The following is a 22,748-nucleotide window of genomic DNA, read 5'->3' as shown; positions in this document are numbered from 1 at the left end:
GAGTTGATAGATAAATGTGTGCTGTGGAGATAAAAATGTCAGCTATGCCACAAGAGTCCCTAGAGGCCCCCACCACAGGAGCTGCTCTGGCTGCAGGCCCATGGATCTAATGCTGTAATGTTGTAATACTATAACCAACTTAGCCAAGAACATGAAGAAGCAGCCTGGATTCTGAAACAAAGAAACAGCAGTGAAATTGTGAAGAGGGAAGACACAGTTTCTTGTAGGTTTTATCCGTGTTTTGCATGATTACTGATGTAAAGTAGTGTTGTTGACGTTGGGACGTTTAAAAAATATGCTCACAAAGGGGATAATAATGATGAAATAAGCTGTAGCCGTTCAGCTGGAGGGTCAGTGATAGGCCTGGGACGATACTGAAATTTGGTGTCACGATTATCATGGCCAAAATAATTGTGATTAACAATTATACCTCAATAATTATTAAAGCTGCTGACAGTTTAAAATGCTACAGATATGAGTAATTATAATTTGAATATTATGAATAGGTTTCATATTTAAAACAACTGTTACAGCACTGTACTTTGTCATAAGTGAAAACAACAATGATCCAGAAGAGATCAAGGAGAGGGAGGTTTTTTCTGTAGATTCAGGTGATATAATGGTGATAATCATTGTTAGCGATTATCACGATAAACTATATTATTGTTTATGGGCCCATCCCCTGTCAATGGTTTAAAATGTCATTCTTCCATTTCCTTCTGCTCCATTTCAATCTTTTTTTCCATTCCATACCGTTTTGTTCTCTTCTATTCTATGCTTACGGGCGACAGTGACTTATAAAGTGGCCATCTTGTAGAAGGAAGGCCGGTTTGAAACACACACTAGAAACTTCACCCACCTTGCCATTTTAATCTTTAATTATTGTGATTTCAGGCATGTTGGCAGCTACATTTTCCTTTAATTAGTAACTTCCCACCACAAATTTGGTTGAAGAGTGAATGAAAAACTCAACAAACTTCTACAATAGACAGATGAATTAACCTCATTCCATTACAGTAATCGTTAAACAAACTCAGTATTATTCAGTGCATAATATAATCACAAGAATCACTGCCATGTCCCATTAGCTTTACTTTAGCATTCAGAAATTACGATTACATAAAGTCTCATTCTTGAGGGGTGACGTAGACATGGTGTAACTAATTGTGAGTAATGACTAAAATCATGGTTTATACTGAGACATCTCTACTTTTCATTCTATCCTATTCCATCCCATTTTATCCTTAGGTCTCAAAGAAATCAGCAATACAAAGAGAGCAGTGCCAGAGAATCAAAGATAGATTCTAGAGTAACATGTGGGAGATGAATGGGATACGAGCTTGACCTGGGCCTGTCCTATACTGACTGATCACTAGCACAACAATGACCTCAGAGTCCTGGGCAACGCTTCAAGGAGCAGCACATCCCACCAAAGTTCCCCACTCCGCAAACTGAGGATGTGTGAGGGAGGAACAAAGACAAGGCTATGGACCACACAAAACCTCTGGCAGGTCATGTGACAGGGCGCGGGGACGAAAGCCGGCTTCTGATTGGTCAATGAGGGAAAGGCATGGGCACAGGTCTATAGGCCCATTGTCCGACCGCCTGTATGCATAGTGAGAGTGATTTGAGCCGAAGAGCACTGTTGTAGCAGCATTCCTCATTCACAAGCACAAAACGCCTCCATCCTACAGTGACCTTGACTACTCCAGCAGAACCGTGTGTCTCATTTCCAAGTGGGAGGCATTTCATAAACGGCACACATCCACGCAATATATACCACTTGTATTGATAAAAATGCTCACTAAGTAAAAACAAAAACTAAAATACGACCATCATATTCATATATTTTTCCCCACAGAATCCACAAGCACTGGAAATGTATTGTATCAAATAATTTAGTCAAATTAACTCATACTGGCTGTCTACCTCAGGGCCTCTGTGGCTACCATTACTGAGTACTGTATGAATACAGCACAAACTTTAAAAATATGTTTGTCAAAAAATGTAAAATTAATTTAAAATGGCCTGTTTAATCAAATCAACAGAATCAGACAAGAAAAAAGTTTGCAATTCTATGATTTATTATGTCCGACATTAAAGAGGATTTTAGTTCATGCTGAAAGAAAAACAAAAAAATCCTATAGACTTGTGCCGTAAAGCAGCTTAGTGAAACTGGTGACACAGCAGTTTTGTGCAGCCAGTCGTATGACCACATGTACTTCTCACATTCTGTAACCTCATTTACTGAAGGCCAAATCAATACTCAGAGTGTAAAGACAGGCCTGTATCCTGCTCATCACCCAGCGATTCATCTCAAAAAAACTGTTTTGGAGAAAGGGAACACAGTTTTCTTATACAACTGGGCTCATTCATTAAACCAGCATGAGGCACTTTTCACTTCCACAGAGTTTGGAAACAAATGATGACTGAAATCCCACTTCCTCAAAATGCTAAAATTACCCAGCAGAGCAAACAGATTGGAAAAAGGTGCGTGCATGATCAAAACAAAAGAGGAAGATATGGCCTCTTGTTATTCACAAAACACACGGTTATGGTTTATACAGATTACTCTTTGTAAAGGAGATAATGTGGCTCCAGTGTACTGTCTGGAAATGTGATAGACAGGTGTGATGGGACGCCACGTTTACACTAGACTTCTCAAACACTATAAAGCAGGAATCCCATTAGAACAATGCAGTGGATGACACATTAGATATGACACAAATAGGCTACTGTAGATTTTAAGCATGAGTGAAGTGTTGTTCACAGTTAAAACCAGTTGTGGGTAAAATAAAATGATGAAGAAATAAAGTTGAAATGGAATCAATATCTTCTCTGAATGTGATTTGTGGGACCATATTTCATCAATTTAATTTAAAAAGTATGTGTTTTGCATAGCACCATGGTTTATTCACCCTATGATATTATCCCTTTACTTTGGGCAAGTAAAGAATCTTCCCTCACTGCTGACAAGAGCAGACATTGCAGACAAGTGCTGTGTGTTAAATGGGATGTGAAGAATGGGGCATCCTGGGTCAGGGAAATTCCACTGCCACTGATTGTGAAGCCACCAAGGCCATGCTTTCATTTTGTCCATTCAGAGAACAAACATAAACAAGCACAAATGCTTTGAGAAAACATAACTGCACCAGGGAATCCCATGCAATCATTTAGACACACAGTGGTGAACTGTAAAACCATTACTGTACATTATTTCAAGGGAATTCTACTTGGCTAAATTCACTTTAGCTCAAAGGATTATGTCTTCACCGACGCATGAAATAATCTAAAGGTCATACTATTATGGTAACTCCACAAACCTTAATCTGCTGCTTCCTCTTTAATGGCTTTTAAATTGTGTCAAAGCCCCAATTGCTGTTACAAGCCTTATTTCTATAATGAACATGCTCTTATCTAAAGTGCCACGCTGCCAGTCACAGTGCCCAGCTCAGATTGCTATTCCACACTATCCCCTGTTGGCCTGTACTAGCCTAGATCGAGATAAAAACATTTGGGATTGATTTGGGGCTATTTTTATGTGTCCTACTTGAACTAAATGGCTGTGATACTCAGAGGAAGACACTGAAAATGCATATTGAGCTGCTGTTAAAAAAATCATTGGAAAGCTAAAAGGTGGAGCTGGCAATGGAGGGCTTGTAATAGTTAACTGTGTGTTTGGAAGAGGAGGGCTTGTAATAGTTAACTGTGTGTTTGGAAGAGTAGCACAAGGCTAACACAATAGTATCATTTATTTATATGTAGCTGTTTTAGGGTTTAGGGTTTAGATCTGGTTTAAAAAAAATCTCACTTATAAGCAAACACATGCTTGTTTAGGCTTGGTTTTGTTTAATTTTATGTCAAATTTACTTTGGTTGACTTACATTTCCAAAAGATGTTTGCAAAGTGTAATCATTTAAAGACTTGGGTGAGTGCAGATAAATGCGATGGCGGGGAGGTCAATCTCATGTGGAATCAGGCAGCAGACAGGTTTAATAAAAGTAAAGAGATGGAGCCGTCTCTGGTGACCTGCTGAGATGACTGCTCTTATTGAACCATAACTCAGATGTCCATTACATAAGCCTATAACACACAGGTCTGTGCTGCAGCTGCCAGTGCAATTATACAGCAGGACTATCATCATCACAGATGTAATAGGCACTCTACAGGACAAGTCACATCACAGGAGATGTGACGGCCATCGCTTATGGATGATAAACATACGGAGGTTACCTAGCCCAGATCTTGACTTATATCCCGCTCATTTGGATTAACAGTACAATGACAAAGTATCAGTGAGATGTGTATGCTAAAGAAAAATATTACCAATGAATAACATGATTTATGTTATTGTTGTTAATAACAGCTGCATCTCAAGTGCATATTTGCATATTAATTTTACCGCATGTGGCCTTTCTGATTCAACCCTCCTAATTCAGACTGGACTGGTTTATTGTTCAGCCAGTGAGACGCTAGGTTCAGCTCAGTGCTGCGTCCTGGAGCAGTTCTGATGTGTTCAAGCATCTGCAACCTTCATCTGGGTCCAGATGTGTGGTGTGAATCCAAAAGATTTCATTTTCATTCTTTTCCTTATTAAGATCCTTGTGGATCAACCAATCACAGGGCTTGTGAATCCCACCACTTTGGTACAAAGTAACATGTTGGACGTGGTGCTCATGCACCATAAGCTCTCTGATTGGCTGCCAGGTGCTTCACAGCTGTGCAGCACATCCACGTTGATCTGAAGCTCAAGTATATAGCCATGTGGAAGATTCGATAGGATCAGAGCGCACATGATACCTCTGTGATACACAATCATTTCCTCAAATTGATCAATATCAATATTAGATTTTATTTTTTCTTATTACAAAAAGTTAATGAACTGAGACTTTGTGCCTTAAAAAAAGAATCAATTCTACCCCTCCAAATTCAGAACTCTTCTCCAAGCCACATTTAAATCATGCCAATCAGTGCAATCTGAAAACAATTTATCATGATTTGATTAAATAATAATAATAATAATAATAATAATAATAATAATAATAATAATAATAATAATAATAATAATAATAATAATAATAATGCTATCCTAAATAAAAAATAAGACAGGTAAATCATTTTGGTTTGATCCTTGTCACATAAATATTTGCCACGTGGACACTAGTATAAGGCTCAGCTCAGGCTAGGCCTCATCGTTCCGTATGAGAGGCTTCAGTCATGTTGTCAGTGTGGCTGGCACTAGTGAGTGGGAACAAAAGAGTCACTGTGGTGGTCAGTCCCTGCTCAGTGCACACAGGCCTGGCTCCAGCAGCTGTCCTGGGTCCCCTCCCTCAGCAGACCCCCAGCTGTGCACATACATCACTATACAGCACACAAACAGCACACAAACACTGGCACATGTCTCTGGGGTGCCATGGGAGACACGCAGTGTGCTCTTCACTCAGGCGCCTCTCTCACAGACTATCAGAAGCATCAGGAGCACGCCAGTGCACCCAGCCACAACACGCCAGCGCACATAGAAAATACAGGATTTTATTTACACAAAGGATTATTATACTGAACAGTTAAACATAAAAAATAGATTAAACCCTCAAGCAAAAAACAATACTAAGTAGAATCAAATTTGCCATAGTACCAGTACTTTTGGTGAAAATATACTTTTCAATGGTTGAATATTTTCTCCAGACACATGCATTCCTACTTTCTGTTCAGCCTTTCATGGCAAACATATTATTGTGAACTTTATTTTTGCCTTCTGAGCCCATGTGCCACACCCTTTCACCACTATGCCCTGTCCTGCCTCACCAGATGCTCCATGCCCACTGTTTTACTTCAGCCATTCATTTACAAACCTCAACCTCCCACTCTGCTCAGTACTGTCCTTTACTATTTATACCAGCAGCAGCCAGTCTCAGTTTTAAACCATATGTTTAATCCTTACTATGTGTCCACCCTACTGTTGTACTGATCACTCACCAGCCTATTCCACCTCAGCCTGTGTGTGTGTGTGTGTGGGGGGGGGGGGGGGTGCACATGTATGCGTGTGTGTGTATGTACAAGTGCCCAACCCAGTTGAAGTCTCTCATTGGGGGAGCACTTGTGGCCGCTTTATTATTGTCAAGTAAAGCCATGGGTGGGGGCTTGTTCTGTGGTAGTCATAACATCTAAAATTATTCATATTTTGAGGTATTTTGGTTGAAGTCACTGAATTTAGGCACTAATTTTGATCTTTTTAGAGTTTCTGAGATGTGGAGTATTGTTATTAGTAACTGCAGTATTGTATGTTATATCATAGCAAGTTAAGAGTTAATGGATAACGTGGGAATAGCGTGATAGTGGTCCAGCAGCAAGGACTATACTATACTATAGGAGCTTTTGTGTTTTGTGCTAAATGAACATCAGGTTAAGATGGTTGAGCATCTGCAATCTAGGATCACCATCTTAGTGCATGAGGCAGGGCATCCTGGGCAGAATACACACCACTGGGACTGACAGAAACAAGATGTTAGGCTATTGACAGTTGTAGTGAATCTCTTTAAAACAGCGAAGGTAAAATTCATTCTCCTTTACTTTACATGAAATTGTGTGTTATAATATTGTAATAGAAGAAGTACAACATTTTTAAAGGAAATGAACTCAAAAGCACTAATTGTGGTCTCTTTATAGGTTGCTTCCATGTAAAAACCACCAGCAGACTGTCCAGACTGGAGAAAAACACAAGAGGAGGGCATTCCTTAAGGCCACAGTTTTCATTGCTGTGGGTACGATGTCACTGGAAATTACGTAATCTACACTGAGCCTAACCCCCTCCCTCCCCCTCTATTCACTGTATGGGACACAACATGTTTCAACACGTTTACACCTACTCTCGAGGCATTAGGTGATCAAGGCCTGACCTTTTTGGGCAGGAAGTAACTACACATGGCATCAACAGGATGTGGCTCAAGCTTTGTGCAGAGGTCCATTTCTTTGGTACTATCTAAAACCTATTAAATTTTTGTCTATTTTTTAAAGTCGCCTTGGTATTTCCTGTGCCCTCGTGCCGCACTGTCTTAAAGAAAATGCTGCTAGACAAGTTGGACGCTCACGTACACAGCCAAATAAAAACCGTGTTAAGCTTCCCCTGCAGACAACAAAAGAGCAGACACAGCAACAAGCCCCGAAGGCAACATTAAACCCGCTACTCTGCCACCACAACACACCAATAAGAGACTGAGCTGAACTCAGCTGTGGCCACATGGACAAGAATAGTCAAATATACTTCAACATGGAACACTTTTGAACAGCAGCTATGTAATGTGGAAAGCTCTTATTTTAAGACCACTAGAGCTAATACAAAGCAGGATTAGCTGGTGGATCCACTTTCTATTATATCATTTGACCAATCAGTGATGAGACAGACCTTATGATACAAGGCAGCAAAAGATGCACAGATACTACTTATTTATGAAAGGTAAATTGATTTTATTGTTATTAGCATTAATAGGTATTAGTTATTAGTATTAGGTTATAGTATTAGTATATTCTGGTCACAATATAATTTCAAGAACTAAAAAAATGCAGTATAATGAAGTCATTGTGGAGAGCACAAACAGAACTGTGCTCTGTGTCTGTGAATGACAATAAAGCCTGTCCAGGTCTAATTTAATAATGACTCCAAAGACTCAAAGTTGGCCTACAGCCTGTCACAAATCCGAGTCGTAATAAGATTGTATTTGACAACTTGAATGAAAAGGACTTAAGGATTTCACTGTTGTATTGTATTGTTTGTTTGGATTTATTTGTATTGTCATTTTAATGTCTTTCTTATTCCGTGAAGCACTTTGAATTACTCTGTATGAATTGTTCTATACAAATAAACTTGCCTTGTTGCTTTGCTAGTATAATTTAATAATCATAGAATTTATAAGTGTATTATAAATAGCACTTTACATTTTTGCATTATACAACATCACTGAAAGAAAATCCATGTGTCGCGTTGATCTGAAACAGTCTCGTTTAAATACACTGGTTATGCAGATGCACTTTCTGCTTTTCTCTGTAACCATCCAGTCACCCAGATAAAAAAAAAAAAAAAAAAAAAAAAAAAACACACACAAACCTCACAAACAACTCAAAAATAGATGTCACCTGCTTGTCTCAACTTAGTCAGAGTCTGTGCTCGGTTAATGAGGTCCAGTAGAGCGCAAATGGCTTATATGTTGCTATAACTACTCATTTCACAATCTCATAACAAATGGAGCTTTTAATTCAATACACCAATTTGTACATGGCTGATATGTAAACTGTGAAATTGACTGAACAAACTGTGCCATTAATTACAGCACAAAACCACCAATATGGCAGCTTCCTTTGATTTGACAGGCATAACAGAAGCCCTTAAACGCTGTGCTGGATTTCTGAACTGCTACAGAGCTATTATATAGATTCTCTTCTTGTGAGAGAGTCCAGTATTATTTAGCTGTGCTTCAGGTGATGAGAGGCAGAGTGAGGCTGTGAGGGTGATTATGGCTGGTCTGGAGCCAACAGCAACACGCCGATTCAAAAACAGCTGGAGAACTGATCAGAGGAGAACAAGTAAGACGATCTGTCTCTGGTGCACAGAGCAGAGTGCAGATCTGTTTACAACCAGAGAAGGTGACAGGGCATCATAAAGAAACACCATGAGAAATATATATGATTATACTGTCAAGATCAAATTAAAAGGCTGAAGGATGCAAAAAGGCTGATCCGCTGCAGTTTTGGAGATGCTCTGACTTTGGTGTGAGCAACAAGTTTTCATTTTGTCCCAACTCGTTTTGATTTGCAAACCATAACAGCCATGCAGTAATAATATCACAGTAGTGGTTCAAATGGTAATAGTATTGCAAAAAAACTCAAAATGTTTAATATTTCTTAAATGTCAACATAAACCCAACACAGGTGAACTCATTAAGAAATCACAACATCACAAAGACAAATGTTTGGATAAAAATGGATAAATATTATATGTAGGGGTGTCAGTCTCTGAGTCTCTGGCGATTTGATTCGATTTTGATTATTGGGGTCCTGATTCGATAAAAAAAAAAAAAAAAAAATCAATTCTGAAACAATTTTTCATTCAAAAACAAATTATTTATTCACACATTTCAAGTTCCCTGTTGTAACAATAATTTGTGTCAACTGTAAATCCATACAAATACAACTGTTGTTAGATCAGGCGAGAATCTGAAAGAAGGTATCTGAAATTCTCTTTATTTATTTTATTACTTCATAATTTAGTTAAAAATAGTAGCTTTTGTCAATCATAATCTAGGCCCAGTTAATTCCACTCTGCAGTGATTAAACTTAAATATGTAGGCCTATTTGTCAAAGATAAGAAATAATACATGTTTTCTAAAATAAAGTTATAACCTGTTCACGATGAATGGGGCTCTGGGCCTTTTACTTGGACAAGTTGTAACTGTAGTTAGCACATTGACTTTCCTTTGTTGTTAACATCAACACGCAAAGAAAACCACAGAGCTAAGGTGATTCAAAGTAACGCTGATGTCCCATTCATCTGTCTCAGGGCCTTCTCACGTAAGTCTCCTGCTCGGTGTGTGTGTTGCATGTGTGTGTCAACTCCCCTCCTCCTCATTCTGGGGTGCAGAGCGGATGTTGACTAAAAAAAAAACACGAAAACAGCAGTAGCACAACATAATCAGGATAATTTCCCCATAAACAGAGAGAATACTCAAAGACAGACAGGTAAGTAAAAGACATTATGTTTGTTGGAGTGGTGTCAATCCATCCTCCAATCCCGCTGCTATAGAGAGCAAAACATGGTGATCTTGGCATGTTATGAGAGCCCTGCTTTTTCACTCCCTGTACAAAAGTAACGGAAAACTCCACAGTGCAGCCTTGTGCATCTGAGAGGGCAGCGGCGTGACAGAATGGGTTCATCTTAACTTTAATCACATTAATTATGCACAGTTTTACTATGTATAACTTCACCTCTCTGTCACCTCCTCCTATAGAACATACAGTGCTGCGTAAAACTTAGGCAGGTGCATAAACCAAAACAAACACTGCTGTCGGGTTATAATAGGGTTATAATAAGGCTATAAACATTTATATTTTATTGATGCTTACAGTGATGATGTCCTTAATCATTTCACTTAAATGATTATGAAAATGCAATGTGTGCTAAGACATGCCAAAGAGCCTGTAGTTCAGCAGTGTGCTTAAGTGAATTTGAAGGTTTCCAGAAAACATCAGACAGCTCAGACTCGTCAGTGCACCTGCGTAAATGTGCAGTCATCCGAACGTGCTGTCCATTCTCATCAAGTGATCATTTTGACAACATCATTACTGAGCGCAGGCTTCAGATGCAGGGGGCAGGTCTATGATTGGCCTATGCCAGCTGTAAATACAACATACACTTGTACTGTATATCCTCTTATGGTTTTCTTTACGTTTGTCTTTTTATAGATTTCCAAAAGAAGTTTTTTCTTGGGGCAGGTTTTGCAGCATTTATAGACGCACAGACAACCCTGAGGCATCTGCTGCAAAGTCTTCAGGGCTCTAACTTCTAAAAACACAGTTGGTTAGGCCGTCCACTGGAATAAGACCATCTCAAATGCTTCTAGGCTTAAAACATGGTAAAAGCAAGAGTTGGTAGCATCAGTATTCGTTAGCTGCATAGTGAAAGCAATTTGTGCAATTAAAAAGGTGCATCGCGCAAGTTCAAATGCTCAAAATAATTATATAATCACTCCTATGCTGGCTTGCCTGATGCGCAGAATGAGTTTTTCTGTTTCTCCTGCGGCTGCCTCTATGAGTTCATGCTGTCAATTATACGAGATCAATTTGGGGTTTGAAAAATGTGCGCTCATTGGAAGTGATGCAATGCAGGTTCTCGTTTCAATGGATCTGACTTCCTGATACGCCGCCATAACTAAACAGTGTGAGAGTGTTTTTTTGACTATCATAGCAGAGTTGGAAGATGAATTCTGCATCATCAAGTAAGAGACTGGCCTCCAGCGGTTCCCAAACATCATCAGAGACTCCACATAAAATAAAAAAGAAAGGTTTTATCTAGTGCCACCAAAAGGGCAAAATTAGTCTGACTGGTGCCGGAGTCGGACAAGACCAAACATCGCAGCAGCATTTTCTTCTGATGATAAGGTAAGACATAGTTACGAAATAAGTAATAAGGTGTTTGTCTTATATTTCTCCTGTTAATGTAGATGGAGCCAGTCATTGAACTTGTGTAGCTACATATGGCGGCTTGGTTTGGCGGATGCACTGCACATTATGTATTTAGCTTATTTGCAGTATGTGAATAGCAGCTTGTTGTAATTGGTCACTTGCTGAAGCAATGTGTGACTCGTTTGCAAAACTACATTTATGTGAGCCATGATGACATCGTAACAAGTGTTTGCGAGGAAAGCTCATCATTATTAGCAACTCATGAATTTACCAGCAAAATAATCAAAATAGAATCGACGTTGATCAAGACAAGTTGAATCAAGTTGTTTCTGGAGAGGAAGGCCGAAGATACATCACTGAGAGTTGTTTGGGTTGTGCTCGTACAAGCCTGTGCAGTGAACACGCACAACACTGTGGCTGCAGTTCCACTTCACGCCAGGTGTGTCAAAATAGTACAAAAAACTCTAAAACTGTAAGTGTGATGCTCCTTTAAATGCAATTTAATATCAATATTATATATAGAATTTTCTTTTCAAACAATTTGCTTTTTCAGGAAGAAGCAGTCACATAGTTACTTTTCAAACATATGCATTTGCCATATAAAGAGAAGAAATGGTCCAAGGTGGGCAGGCTTATATGAACTGCAGACAGGTAAACATCCTCTGAAACAATATGGACATGGAGCAGTGACCCATACTGAAAGACACATTATTATGAGGACATGCCTCAGTGCACATACACTAAAGACAGGCTATAATTAGACGGTGCTGAAGAATAGCACCTGGGTCATACTGACACACCAGCATGGGGCTTCTGTGAGAGTGACATAGACAAGCTTTGTGGAAAAGTAAGAACTGACACAGCAGTAGACAGCATTAAAAATCTGCACATCGCTGCAACTCATGCACAATAAATCATACATCTAGGATAAGCGCGATGCGAACAGCTGTCGTTAGTTATAGAGATGCTGAAGTATACACTTGCACCTAAGCAGCAAAGATAAACCAGAAAAGTTATGATATCAGTCTTTATGAGATACAACAATATTATCATGCCACAAGGAGTAAATCAGTGTACTTTTTGTAAATGTGGAGTCGCACAATAGAAAAGGACATCTGGCTTAGTTATCAATGTAAAATCTGTGCACTTAACTAGTTCTAAGTCCAGGTCCAAAGCCTAAATACAACCTTAGACTCAGGATTAATCAGAGTAACACTGCCACAAGTTGTCCAATAATACAATGATATTTGCAAAAAGTGACACAGCCCATATAACTGACTCATTAGATCACAGACAAGTCATCAGCCATCCTGGGTCATTGGGCTGAGCAGCTCTTTATGAGATGCTAAATACCACAATAGGCTCACATTGAGAAGGCTGGCAGAGACCTCAAGCTCACTGTATTTACTCACTCTCATAACTGGAATGTGCCAGAAAGAAAGGAGCCCTCTCAGGGAACCAGATCATTTTCTGGGTCAGCGACAGGGCTGCTCCAACTGTAGACTTTGAAAGCAAACAAGCTCAAGGATGCTCTGCAATTTAGGTGATTTAAGAAGGATTGAATGTTATGCCCTGGAAATGAAAATAAATGTTGATAGTTGTAAAAAGAAAGGGAAGAGCAAAAAGAAGCTGTGAAGGCAAGACATACGTTAAATGTAACAAATATTTACACTTATAACTAATTCACTTCACTTCACACTAAAGAGCCATGGGACACAGTGGGAACTTTTGGAGGCACTTTCCATGTTAATCTAGTTCACGATATTAGAAAATAGGATCAACATGTGCCGCTATTTACAGGTCCAGCCGAAACTACAGGGGAGAAGATAATTGTCAGAGTTAGCATCTCCCCGCACACCTCCACATGAATAAATTAAAACAACGGAGCAACATCAGAGCTCAATATGAACTTATATAACGTAAAAATAATAACAAAAACACAGTTAAATCATGAAATCACAATAGATGACTAATCTCTTCCCAATACTGGATTTACAAAGGAGAAAAAAAAAGAAAACAGTCAAACCCCAACTTTATACCAGGGGCAAGGCGAAGGTTAAACAAAGAAGAAACAAAAATACAAAACAAGCGACTGGAGGACCAAGGCTGCACAGTAAATCAAATGCCAGGTATAAACAAAACTGCAATAAACAAAAGTACAATTTTGTGTAATCAGATACAGATACACATGAACCGGTTATATTTGTTCAATTCAGGTATTTAAATCTACGATGAAAAATGTTGAGAATGTAGCTGGAGTATAGCCATAGTACCCAACTAACAGAACAACATCGGACATCTTTTATGCAACAGCTCCAGAACAGAAGATGGCAGCAGGAGCACTAGGTTCCTTCTCACCCTCCTAATGCTGTCTGACTCTGTGGCACCTCTTCACCGCACCCTTTCTGCCTACCTGCTGTTTTAATTAAACTCCATTCCACAGGGAGCAATTATGGCAGGCAACATACGTCTCACTAAAGATGAATCCAACCCAAAACTGTAGACCGCCGTTGATGCCACTACATTAACATGTCAGGTATTTTATGTGCACTCTTAAGCTTCTAGGATAAATGGACAGCATGTGAAGCTTTGAAGTTGTTGCGGCTTTATACTTTCATGTGGTAATTATGAGTTTGTAAAAAAAAAAAAGGGAAATTGTACATTAAGATGGAAGGATAGCTGCACTCACTAACAATTTACATACCTCCAATTCCCCTGGGGTAAAGAGGGGGGGGTGAGAAACAGAAGTGAGTAAAAGACCCACCAAGAAATAAACAATGTAAATGAATTGCACTGTCAGGAAAAAAAAAGAAGTGCTAAGGTAACACTTGCGAAGGTGATAGGACACCAAACAGCAGGCAGTGTCAAACAGATACACACCACGGACTAGAAAAGGAGGCAAGTGAGGAAGCGCATGAGAAATTGCACCCACCCCGCTTCTAAACACTCCAAGATCTACAGTATCTCTTTCCAGTAATGGGATTCTCTGGATGAGGACGCAGCGCTTAAGACAAAAGACTGCAGCAAACTGTTTAGTGCAAGTCAGGGCAGTAAACTTTTGACTGTAGTGTTCTCAAGCAGCATCCTATTGTAGAAAATATTTGTCTTTTCACATTTAAAATCTTGACTCAACCAAAAGAAAAAGCAGGAACAAAGGAAAATACATTATAAAACTTAACAAAGCACAATCTAGACTAGAGCGTACATCTATAAACCCTGAATATAGGTAAAATATAAAACTAACCAAAGATGATATAAAACTTATAACACACTGAAAACTGCCCAAATACTGCCAGAGGCCAAACAACAACATCGAGGAAATTGGTACAAAAAAGCCATTGACAACAACAATAAAATCAAGGCTTTTTACCTTCACAGCAAAAGACAAAATATGAATCATGTCAAAAGAACGACTAAACTTTTATTTCTCCCACAATGGTGGAAATATTGTGTTGCAACGCAAAGTTCAAGAGCAGTAGCAGAATACAAACAGCAATTAACATCAATTATATCATAAAGATTCACAATAGAAATAAAAACACAACACTGCCAAGTAAAGCTATAAGGCTATAAAACTTTTGTACAATAAGTATCTACATTTATGGATCATCTGCAGCATCCTTGTCCATCACAACAGTCTGCAGGTTAGTTTGGTGTGTTCTGAGGTGAATGGGGTTATACCAGCTCTTAAACTGTCCAGAGGCAAGAGAACACAATCAACACCATAGCACCATTCTTACCCCACACTAGTTGCTTTGACAGGTTGGATGCTGAGTGATCTAAGGAGAATGGTTTCATGGTTGCACTACTACCCATGGCACACTACTCCATAGACTTAATATAAGACAACAACATAACAGGTCTATGGGTGGACTACACACAGCACTGACAGTCTGCAAACACCTATAGACTCCCTGCGAATCAAAAGGATGCTCATGTTGGTCACTACTTAGACTAACTCCATCAAGTTAGCCACAAGAGAACACTTTGCGGATAGTTCAAACTCAATTTTTACTTGATCAAACAACATTAAAAACCTCTTTTCCATCTCTGCTAATGGTAGAGACAAGAAGTGTGAATGAGCTGGGCTAAAGTTAGACCCAGCACCGTTAAAACGTGTATAATTAGCTTCAGTAGAAAACACCAATCCATTAACGCACCACTTTACGCATCAGTCATACAGCGAGCCCCTCAACCAAAACACAGAGGAGCAGAGTATTATTATAACCAGTGTAGGTTTGATGGTGCAACAACAAACTGCAGCTCGGATCAAACGAACTAAACCATTTAAAACGGCAATGCGAAGAAATGTACTTTATCACCAGCTCAGGAGACTATCACAGCCAAAGCACTGACTTGGTGAACTGGTAAACTGCGGGCTTTATAGACCTGCTTTCACATAAACAACGTCCGAAATCTTCTAAAGCCAGTTCGGTCAACTCACTACATTATGAAAAAAGACAAACCAAGAGAAACCTGCGTATTTTCCTCGCTGCAGTGACAGAGACAAGCGCTAACTGCAGCCAATCTCAATCAGAGGCTCAGCGCGAGGGAAGTGTGGCTCCAGCCCAAAACAAGACAATCACAGCGCGTTATTACGAACCTGCCGAGGCGGTGACACTTCTGGATCCACTGTACAGGCTGTGTGCGGAGTTTGTGTGTGTGCACAGCGCGTGTCTGTCAGCCAGTGGTGTTTTCGCTCCCTGAGATGCCGCTGATGGTCGTTCCACTTCCTCCTTTCTTCTGCCGTCTGCTGGCTGCCTCGATGATGCCACAAAGAGGACACATGCAGGAGCGAGCGTGGGGCAGGGCCAGATACACCCGCCCTGACACTGCCCAAGACATGCAGAGTTACGAGAGTCTGCACAAGAAAGTCACTGTGCTGGAGGGAAAGAAAAACATGTAAACTGGAAAAACTTAAACGTCCATAAAGTTTTTTTGTTGTTTTTTTTTTCCCTAGTACAAATTTAAACATGGCAGATTGTTCTATTTTATTATTGGCCTATTATAGGACATATAAATGAACTCAACATACACAACAATATATTTGACATTTTGAGTTAACACTGTTTGCAGACAAAAACTCTCCAACAACACAATAGCAGATAGGAATAATAGTATTAATAATTCAGAGTTATTGAATAGCCTGCTGCTTGGCCTCAGACATATGGCCAGCTGAGGATCTTTTCCTGACCTTCCCACTGAACTTGGTGGATGGCAACAAAAACATGTATTATTGATTTGCCATAACAATAAGGCAGAAAGCCTAATAAGTACTGGCCTATTGTGTGAGTTTTCATGATGACCAGATAAAATTTTTGGTCCAGCACTGATTTAGTCCCAACATATTTTAATTTCATCCTGGTTTAACAGTACTTTCAGAGTTCTCTTGTCAGTTGAATTGGAAGTAATTCAGTGCTGAATTCTGCATGACTATGACAAATCTTTCTATTATTCGAATAAACAGAGTGAGAATTGGTCTAGTGAACCGTCTGCAGTAGTGAAAGAGCATGTTGATATGATGCAGACAGTCCCGCGGCTCATCCTTGTCTCCACACAGCAGGAGCAGCAGGAGGAGGATTAATACAGGAACCCCATCCGTCCATCCTGCTGAAATAATCTGGTCTCACACACAAGCTCAAATCCATCTCTCACTCTCTCTGTGTGTATCACCAAGAGCTGCCTATTTACACAACAGCCTGCCCACTCAGCCAAATTTCTTTATATGGCTCCACAGAAGGATTGCAAAAAAGACAGAAAAGAATTTGCTCAGTTGTGAAGGACATAAACATTTAAGAATACTCATTTGGCCCCAGGTTTCATAAAAGAGAAATGAATACAAAAAACAAATCAAAGGCCTGTACTGTTTGGTGTGTGGTTTTTTTCATATAATAATGGTAATTTACATCTGTGAATACATTAAAAGCTGATAAAAGATGCAATCCATTTTTCGAAACAGCAAAGGAGCAGTGGTTTTAAAGCGGCACATATGGTCAAACAGTTGAGTACGAAGATAAAATGTATCAATTCTGCTCATGTCATTTTATTGTAAACAAACACCTATTTCACTATGTCTCATTTAATGTGTCTGTATTTTAAATTATTATTGAACATCTGCAGTGTAAGGTTGCTTTCATATCTTCAGAATCAGCTGACAGTTTGCTTTTCGCTTAGATATTTCTGCATAAGGTGTATAGTGGTGTTTCTGCTTTAAGCAGGGACATAGGGGGTTCAATCCTGCAGCTGGCCAAGAAACGGAAACAGTCCCTCCCTGTGGGGTGCAGTTTCTGCTCATGGCTTAATCCCACCATACAAAGACATGTATTGATGACACTGATTTGATGACACAAACTGCTCATCTATCGAATCAATGAGTGTCCTTCTGCATCCTTCTGCAGCCGCCTAAGGCCCCAAGTTTCTGAATGAATACATCAGCTGCGTTCATGAATAAATGAGGCATGTTGCACCCAAAAAGCATATTCGCTTCAGTTTTGTACATATACTCATCTTTCAACTGCAAATGTGTCCTCTTTTCTCTCTCCATACTTCCACCTGGTGGTGCCTAGATGACAGAGTAATTCAATTAGATTCTCCACTGACCAGTTTCTCTCTGTATATAGCACCAGCTCTCCCTGTACTGCTTCTGTGGCTGATCCTCATCTGGGAGATTCATTACCGCTTCAACGGAGAAGACAGAACAGAAAGTCAACATCAAACAGAAATCTTTGGTCTTTGTTAAAATATGAGAAATAACATACATCTTTGCTTTTGCAGTGTAAATAAGCTCTACACTAAAGGTGCTAAATGCAGTATAATCAGTCTTGATGGATGTGCGCTTTCTCACTCCCTATAGCATTTCACCACCTTTTAATCCATAAGAAGCAAATCTAAATGGAAATCTGCCTTGCCTGGTCCCTGTAGGTCTATCATAATTGTGTCTTAATAAGAGTCATTAAAATGAGGGGGTGTTCATTTGTACAAGGATTTAGACTTTGATTTTGCAGCTTAAACTGAAGGAGAGAGTCAGAAGAATCATTCTAGTATTGGGCACACAGGAGTGACCTTATCAAAAGATTTTCAGCAAATGAAAATATATATGACCATACGGGGCTAAGGGGTAAAAGGAGAATATATCCAATACTTATCACAAAAACTCTTGGCGGTGGTTTGAAATATGAAATGCATTTTAGTCTGTGGAAAAACAGGGCTGCAGACTGGGGCATAGTGGGAAAAGGTGAAAGTGTAGCATCCATCCGCAGCTCTTAATCAAAAGTCCTCTGCTCATCAGTCTGTGGATATTACTGCAAGTGACTGCAGTTAGATTTTTGACTAAAAAAACCCCAAAAAACCCTCACTCGAGAATGTCTGCAATTTACAGTGTGTCAAGGGACAAATCTTAAATTTCGAAAACAATCTATGCAATTCCCTGCATCCTAGAGCATTTTAGAGGTAAATTAAATAGTATTTTGTAGGGCAGTATTTAAAAAATAAAACCGTTATAACAGTAAATGGACTCTTCACTGGAGAATCACATAAGACTGAGATTACCACACAGTGTTTGGACATTAAAGAATGAGCTGTGTGTCCCATATAGCCTGGTTTTCTCCTATAGCAGAATTATAAATAAAGAGAATACAGTGGCCATGTGCTACTGGTTTACTATACTGTTTGAACTCTTCTACTTGTATGATAAGCCCGTTTAAGTGTTTAACTTTTATTATTTGATCAATATTTGAATCTCTACTTTTCAGCCACGTCCCTCTGGCAGGAGGCTACGGTCCATTGGGACCAGAACCTCTCGTCATAAGAACAGTTTCTTCCCCTCTGCCGTTTGTCTCATGAACACTTTATAATATCTGCACAGAACTGGACACTTTATAACACCGGTCACTTTAATAAGTCATGTTTGTACTGTTGTTCTGATGCTGCTGTTGTATATATTTTCTACCTCTAAGTATTTTATTTTTATTTTAAGCATATCTTTTTTAACTGTATGCATATGCCCTTATTTGTATTTATTCAGTGTTTTTATGTTGCACTTTATCACCGCAGTAAGTTTCTAGTTTGTGAACGGTTTTCACAGACGATGTCAATAAAAGTCTTCTGATTCTGATTTTTACTTGAGTATATTCTCTGTTTATAAACGTGATCACACTGCAGTGTCCACAGTCCAAACCATATGGAGATCTGAACTCATGCTTTTGCAGGTATGCCGTTTCCTCACATCGCGAGTCTGTAAAATCTCGTCTGATTGCACGTTGCTACAATTATAATCTCCAGGAGAACATGACAGTGGACCTTAAACACAGCGCGCACCAGCTCTGAGCCAAACGGGCTCTGCAGACACTTCACTTCGTGTTAGCGCGCTGCAAAAATACTTTAGAATGTTAACAGCAGATAAACAGAGCGAACAAATAGAGCGTTAAAACTTTCACCTGAGCGGTCTGTGCATCAGCGCAGAGGCGGTACTGTCTCCTCAGAGGCGGGTCCGCGCTGGTCCGGGGGAGTTCAGCCCGTGACCGATTGGCTCCTACTGCAGACGCACGAGACGCACCGTCGCTGTAGAGAGAGCGCACACCATAGAGCTCCCTCCTGTGCCTCTCTCCACTTGATTTTTATTACAGATCTACGTTTCACATGAATGACCTACTTCAAAATGTCCAAAGGTGACAAGTTTGCTGCCCTGAAAAAAAAACACTGACTTACATTCTTAACCCTTCTCTGAGACTTTGATGAGGGGAAATAAACTCAACTCAAAATAACTCAAATTATTCCAAGGTTTATGTACAGTCACAAGCATTCAAACATTCAGAGCTGTGGAAAACATATTTACCACAACGTTACATGGTTTATCTCCCTTTCAAGTAGGGACTGTAGCATGCCATTGGAGCTTTTTAGACTCTAGTAAAAGTATCTTCTACATCAAGAGTCTGTAAACACACATTACCAATGAAGCTTTAAGACATGCATATGCACAAAGACAAGTGTGCTAACTCCAGTTTCCCCACAAGTCTTGAATCTACAGTAATGGTATAAATGGATGGTTCTCAACCATGTAAGGCATATTTACATGACAAGAGGACTCCTGAGTGCACTACCGTCTAGTGCACTGTGCAGAACATACTTGTTTCTTAATGTATCATTTACTTATGTTACTGAGATACATTTACAGCAGAGCACACAAGCCTCAAAGTGTCAGTCTGAAAGAGAGCTGTCGCTGGATTTGGACGACTTGTGCTTTCGCTTCCTTTTGCGCTTTTTCTTGTCCTTCTTCTTATCTTTCTTCTTCTTTTTCTTCTTGCTGCGACGCTTATCTGAGGAGGAGCTCTCTGAATCAGACGATGATGAGGAAGTGGTGTCCTGGAGCAGCTGCTGAAGCTGCTGAATCCTAAAAAGAGCAAAAGGAAGGAGATACTAAAGGCAAGTACGAGAGCCGCAAGAGGTGATGTAAGCTTTGGATAGCTCTGTTGGCAACAATGTCATGTGGCTCTCACAACAAGCCCCTCTATGAAGAGGCAGATGCATCTCTATTATAAACAAGATAAAGGATTTCAAAGACTAAACCAACATGGCGTAGGAGAAGTCATATTAACTTCTAATAAAATTTTTTAAAAAAATCATACAATCAATCACAATCATAAATGTGAGGTGACACAGACTTGTGACCAAAATCAACAGGACACTGAACCAGACTTCAAAGAGCTGGTGGCCTTTGAGTAACCTTTTAAGTAATTCATGCAAAAACACACAGGGTACTTGTGTGAATGTGTGCTCTGTGTATTTACTCTGTATGCAAGGATACACATAAAAGATGAAACATCATGGTGTGCTATGAGCCAGCAAAAACAGCCATCACAGAATTTCCAGGTCAGGAACGATTGTGCTACTCACTAGCAGAAAAAGAACCTGTGTGTGACCTAACCCAGTCTGATCTCCTTTAGTTTTTTTATCTTGTTTATTTTAAATGTCAGACTGGCATTTCCGTAAATCAAAAGCCCAGAAGGACTGAAATAACCAAACAGATACTAGACAATTATAAGAGAAACAAACCTGGTTTCTTTTTCGTTCCTTTGGTTTTCCCGTATCAGATCATACATAGGATCCTCATGAGCCTTAAACACACAAAAGCATAAAATAGTGTCAATAAATACAACAACCCGGCTTGCATTACACTATTTCTACATCGAATATTTCAGTTACAAAGTAACAAGACTCCAATGCATACACTGACATGTATTGGTATTATATGTGCAATAAGTACTGGCACAAAATCATATAATCACATAATTTTATTTTTCTAAAAATAAATAGATAAGGTTTGCCTGTTCAGCTCAATACTCACCACTCTAAACTGCTCTAGTTTCTGGTTGCCTTTGATGAAGAAAGGGCACTCTCTGTCACCTGTTCTGTGACCATAACGCTTGCATCTCCAGCCTGTATGAAAAAGACATGATTGGCTTCAAATATTTGCCTTGCAAAACTGGTTGTAAATTAAGACGATGCTTATTTACATTTGCCTCAAAATAAAGTTTTTTGGGGGGGAAGCATAAATACACGCTTTAACATTGTCAGAACACTGCTTAAGAGTTTAGAAAGTGGTGTGCAAGTGGTGTTTTTTCTGTTATATACGGAATAAGACATTTAAGAAGCATCCGTAAAACACTGACATGTAAGCAATCTCTGCAACTTAAGATAATATTATATTTCAATAAAGAATGATACCAGGTTATAGGGATTATATAAATGCACCAGTACAATAAATCAATTGAATAATACCGTGGAAAAGGGATTGTCGTGTCGCCTGGGCTGGTGTCATATCATACACAGTGAGATAGGCCCCATGAGGTGTCACTTACACTGCATCACTTTGACCTCTTTCCCCAGAGGCATCCACAGTCCTTTGGTGGGAGCGTGAGCCAGAAACTGTCTGGCGTCCTCATTTCCAGGCTCAGCGGGAATACAGTCCTCTGGCTTCTCTTCATGCTCCTACGACAACATCTCTGTCACTGCACGACCACACATGAGAAACTAACAAGACTCAACAGTGACACTACCTTGATGTATCCTGGTGGTGGCTTTTCATAACTGTTAAGAGAAAGATGTTATTTGTCAAGTAAGTATAACTATACGTAACTCTATGTAAAGTATCATCATTACTGCACAAATTCACCAAATAACTGCATTAAATATGAACTACTCACAATGTCTCCACATGTTTCAGCTTTTGAACCTCTTGAGTAAGTTTTTTCGTCTGCTTCTGTAGTAGTTCCAAATCCTCCTTTGAGGTTTTGTGTTTTTTATGTTCTCTTCTGTCATCTTTCTCCCTTGTGCGCTTTCTGTCAGACATTTCTATGGTGTGCACAATCAAATATTTTGTCAGAAGCTGTCGGTGATTAAAAATAAAGCAGTCTAAATCCCCCGATTACTGCTGTGCTATTTCGCTGCTAGGCTAGCTTCACTGAGGCTGCACTTCCTGTGCGCTGAGCTGTAAAGTGAAAGTCCAGCGGCACCTGCAGGCCGCGAGGGGTATCACACACAACGCACAACACTAATATTCACTGCATTACTTCTGCTAG

The 22,748-nt window shown here is 39.6% G+C and overlaps 2 protein-coding genes across 3 annotated transcripts in view; both read right to left on the bottom strand.

Annotated features, from left to right (window-relative positions):
- elmo1 (engulfment and cell motility 1 (ced-12 homolog, C. elegans)) overlaps positions 1-22,748 on the bottom strand; it is a 101,651-nt gene that overhangs the window by 60,515 nt on the left and 18,388 nt on the right. The window contains exon 1 of one of the 2 annotated variants that reach the window (XM_033975492.2): positions 15,776-15,947. The exons of the other annotated variant lie outside the window; for it this stretch is intronic. The gene's annotated coding sequence lies outside the window, so the exon portion shown is untranslated. Of the gene's footprint in view, positions 1-15,775; positions 15,948-22,748 lie in introns of those variants that run through there. 2 annotated transcript variants of the gene reach the window in all.
- On the bottom strand, positions 19,876-22,649 carry rp9 (RP9 pre-mRNA splicing factor). The gene is made up of 6 exons (XM_033975542.2): positions 22,374-22,649; positions 22,227-22,257; positions 22,029-22,158; positions 21,515-21,606; positions 21,223-21,284; positions 19,876-20,560 (listed from the first exon to the last, which is right to left on the bottom strand). The coding sequence occupies exons 1-6, from the start codon at positions 22,517-22,519 to the stop codon at positions 20,368-20,370; spliced, it is 654 nt and encodes a 217-aa protein (XP_033831433.1). The 5' UTR covers positions 22,520-22,649; the 3' UTR covers positions 19,876-20,367.

The sequence above is a fragment of the Periophthalmus magnuspinnatus genome, chromosome 11 (genome assembly GCF_009829125.3).
Source record: "Periophthalmus magnuspinnatus isolate fPerMag1 chromosome 11, fPerMag1.2.pri, whole genome shotgun sequence".
In the NCBI taxonomy this organism is placed as follows: Eukaryota; Metazoa; Chordata; class Actinopteri; order Gobiiformes; family Gobiidae; genus Periophthalmus; species Periophthalmus magnuspinnatus.
Note: the sequence above shows the minus strand (reverse complement) of the source record. Positions and strands in the feature narration are given on the sequence as shown.